The sequence below is a fragment of the Cupressus sempervirens genome, chromosome 10 (genome assembly GCF_028749045.1).
Source record: "Cupressus sempervirens isolate cs-2001-9-10 chromosome 10, ASM2874904v1, whole genome shotgun sequence".
In the NCBI taxonomy this organism is placed as follows: domain Eukaryota; kingdom Viridiplantae; phylum Streptophyta; class Pinopsida; order Cupressales; family Cupressaceae; genus Cupressus; species Cupressus sempervirens.
Window position 1 is genome coordinate 354,913,894 of NC_143127.1, and position 2,668 is coordinate 354,916,561.

The 2,668-nt window shown below is 37.5% G+C and overlaps 1 protein-coding gene across 1 annotated transcript; it reads left to right on the top strand.

Moving 5' to 3' along the window:
• Positions 1-1,001: 1,001 nt before the first annotated feature.
• On the top strand, positions 1,002-1,858 carry LOC149534061 (citrate-binding protein-like). Its single transcript, XM_089805969.1, has 2 exons — positions 1,002-1,250; positions 1,352-1,858. Exons 1-2 carry the CDS (start codon positions 1,002-1,004, stop codon positions 1,730-1,732), a joined length of 630 nt encoding a protein of 209 aa, XP_089662095.1. The 3' UTR covers positions 1,733-1,858.
• The last annotated feature ends 810 nt before the right edge of the window (positions 1,859-2,668 follow it).

Here is a 2,668-nt window from a genome sequence, read left to right on the forward strand (position 1 = left end):
TTTTAGGTTAAATATAATAAACATATTAGTTTCAAATATGTATTTTGTGGAGGATTCATATCATTCACAAAATCATATAGCTCCCTGTTTGGGAGCACTAGTCTATAGATTGAAACCTCTTTGACTAATAGCCTATGACATAGAGCATCTGTTATACCAAATTCAATTAGGGTACAATATCAGTTTCATCCCTTATGATGTTGAAGCCTTGCACTCAACAAGAATTCAAAGTTATCAACAAACCCAAAAGACCATTTGACATTTGAAACATATTTTGAATTTTCAAAATACAAAAACGGACACCTCATCCAAACAAATTGATTTCAAACTTTTTACAATTAATTAATATATAAATATTAAGACATCCCCAACTCACATTATAATATCGAAAGTTTAATTATTTAATTGCGACAATAGGACGAGTCTATTCGGATGTGTCATTCAAGTCTTTAACCAAAATGAATACGTCTGCAACTTCGACTTGATTAACATATTAATTGCTTCCCGGCAACAAGTGCGTCGCAGACAAAGCTTTCCTTATGCTCTTTAGCGGAATAACTATAAAATAAAGCGACTCGAATTGTATCCTTCCACGATAACGTCAGGCATGAAGTGCTTCCCAATGTCGCCAACGAGAACACGATAAGATTTCTTGTTTATTTTCAATGATTTTCCATCTTTATAGGGGTCGTTATCACCTTTCTAGATTGATGTTGTCTGTCACCTTTGACTGATTTCATCAAACAATCGACAGAAAATATGTGCCAGCTCTCTAACAGGACACAGAAATGACGGGGATCACGTAGAAGACGACATGTTGTAGTTTCCAATTGACAGTCTGTTCTCGTGAATGTTCTATGTTGTATCTGATCAGCACAACGAATATTGTTAAAATATGCTTCAAACAAAGTTCACAAGGTCTAAATTTGGCATTTACATATTCTGCAGTTGAGTGTATCTCACAAAATTCATATGTACATTGTTACACTTAGATTGCAGTAATGATGATAATGCTACAGATTTTGTGCGGGCTTCTGATTTGGGTCTCATTTGGATCGGCAGACCCAACAGAAGGATTTACTCAACTGAATTTGACCAGTGCAAATTTCCACATACAAAAGCCCTTCGATAAAGAGGTTTCGGAGCGCTACAGCTTCATTGATGGCGTCCACTCCATGTGGGTTTATAAAGACGACAAGCCCCATTTCCGCGAGAGCAAAACCAGACCCAGAACAGAAATCGGCATAAAGGTTGGATGATTATTTTTTAGCATCGTTCTCCTTTAAATTCTCAGTAAGATGTCACAGAATGTTATGAGTTCTTTTTGCTTAATTTAAAGTGATTGCCGCAGGGATATTACTACACAAGCGGTGTGTGGCAGTTTGAGGGTGAGTTTTATGTTCCACGGGGAACGACTGGAGTGTGTATCATGCAGATTTTTGGCGGTGAAAGACATGCCACGGCGTTCATGTTGCATGTTTACGATGGGATGCTAAAGCGTTATGATGACCAAGTTGTGGCGACTGATATTTATGATCGCTGGATTCATCTCAACGTTATCCATGAGGCAGACGAAGGGAAAGTGTTGGTGCTTTTGGAAGATGAGGAGAAGTTAGTGGCAGATGATTCAGGTCCTGCCGTCCACTCTTTTAAATTTGGTGTGTACACTCAGACCAATGCTTCGTGTTGCATGGAAGCTCACTGGAAAGATGTCAAGATTTGGGCCAAATAGTTGTTGTGCGTGAGGCTCATTTGTTGTTTGCTGTAGCATGTATTTGAGAGGAATGGAATTAGTGCTAAACAACAGACTAAAATGACTTCTAAAATATAATAAAAAAACAGAGAAAGCTATTGAAAATTGTTGGTGGAACAATCTTAATCTCTCATTTTAATATATTCCGCAAAGTTAGATCTAAAACCTACTGTCCTGAGCATGATGAGGTTTAAAGGATATTATATTCAGTGATAAACATTTAAAAGCTTGATTCAAGTTAAAATTGTCTATTTCTTTTGTTTATTAGCACGATCGATGACTTCCTAGATAGGAATACTGTTGACAAGACATATAATGGTTTCTGATAAAGTTGTCTAGTCTAGATGGTTCTTAAGTCTAAGATGACGGTACCGCAGAAATAATTTATCATATCAGAAAGACTTACTTACTGACACACAAGGCCTAATCTGAGTAGTAGTCTTGCCCGTCTAATTCGAGATTGCTCTTATTACAGTAATAGTCAATTTTCATTACAGACATAAAAACACACTTTAAATATGTACTGCGAACTATCAAGAACCCTTAGATGGTTAAATGCAAGATGAAGCGTTAGTCTGAGCGTATACCCCATACTTGAAATAATAGCTATCACCTCGGATTAAATACCAATCGTAATGGCAGTCTCCATGAGAAGAAGAATGTAGCTTTGGACTTCTGGTTTGGCGTTTTTGCTTTCTTTGTGACCGGCGAAGAGAATACATAAGCTCTTTTCTACTCAGAATAGTGTTGCACATTGCACAGGTGATACTCGTCAGATCACCCGTGACACAAGATTTAAGGAAAGGTTCCATTAACCCTCAAAAGCTGGGAAGTGTTTAGGTAAAGAAGAAACATATCTTGGTCTTTATCGGGTATCCTTTTAAAGGGAAGCGTCTACCCAGTCGACAGAATGGG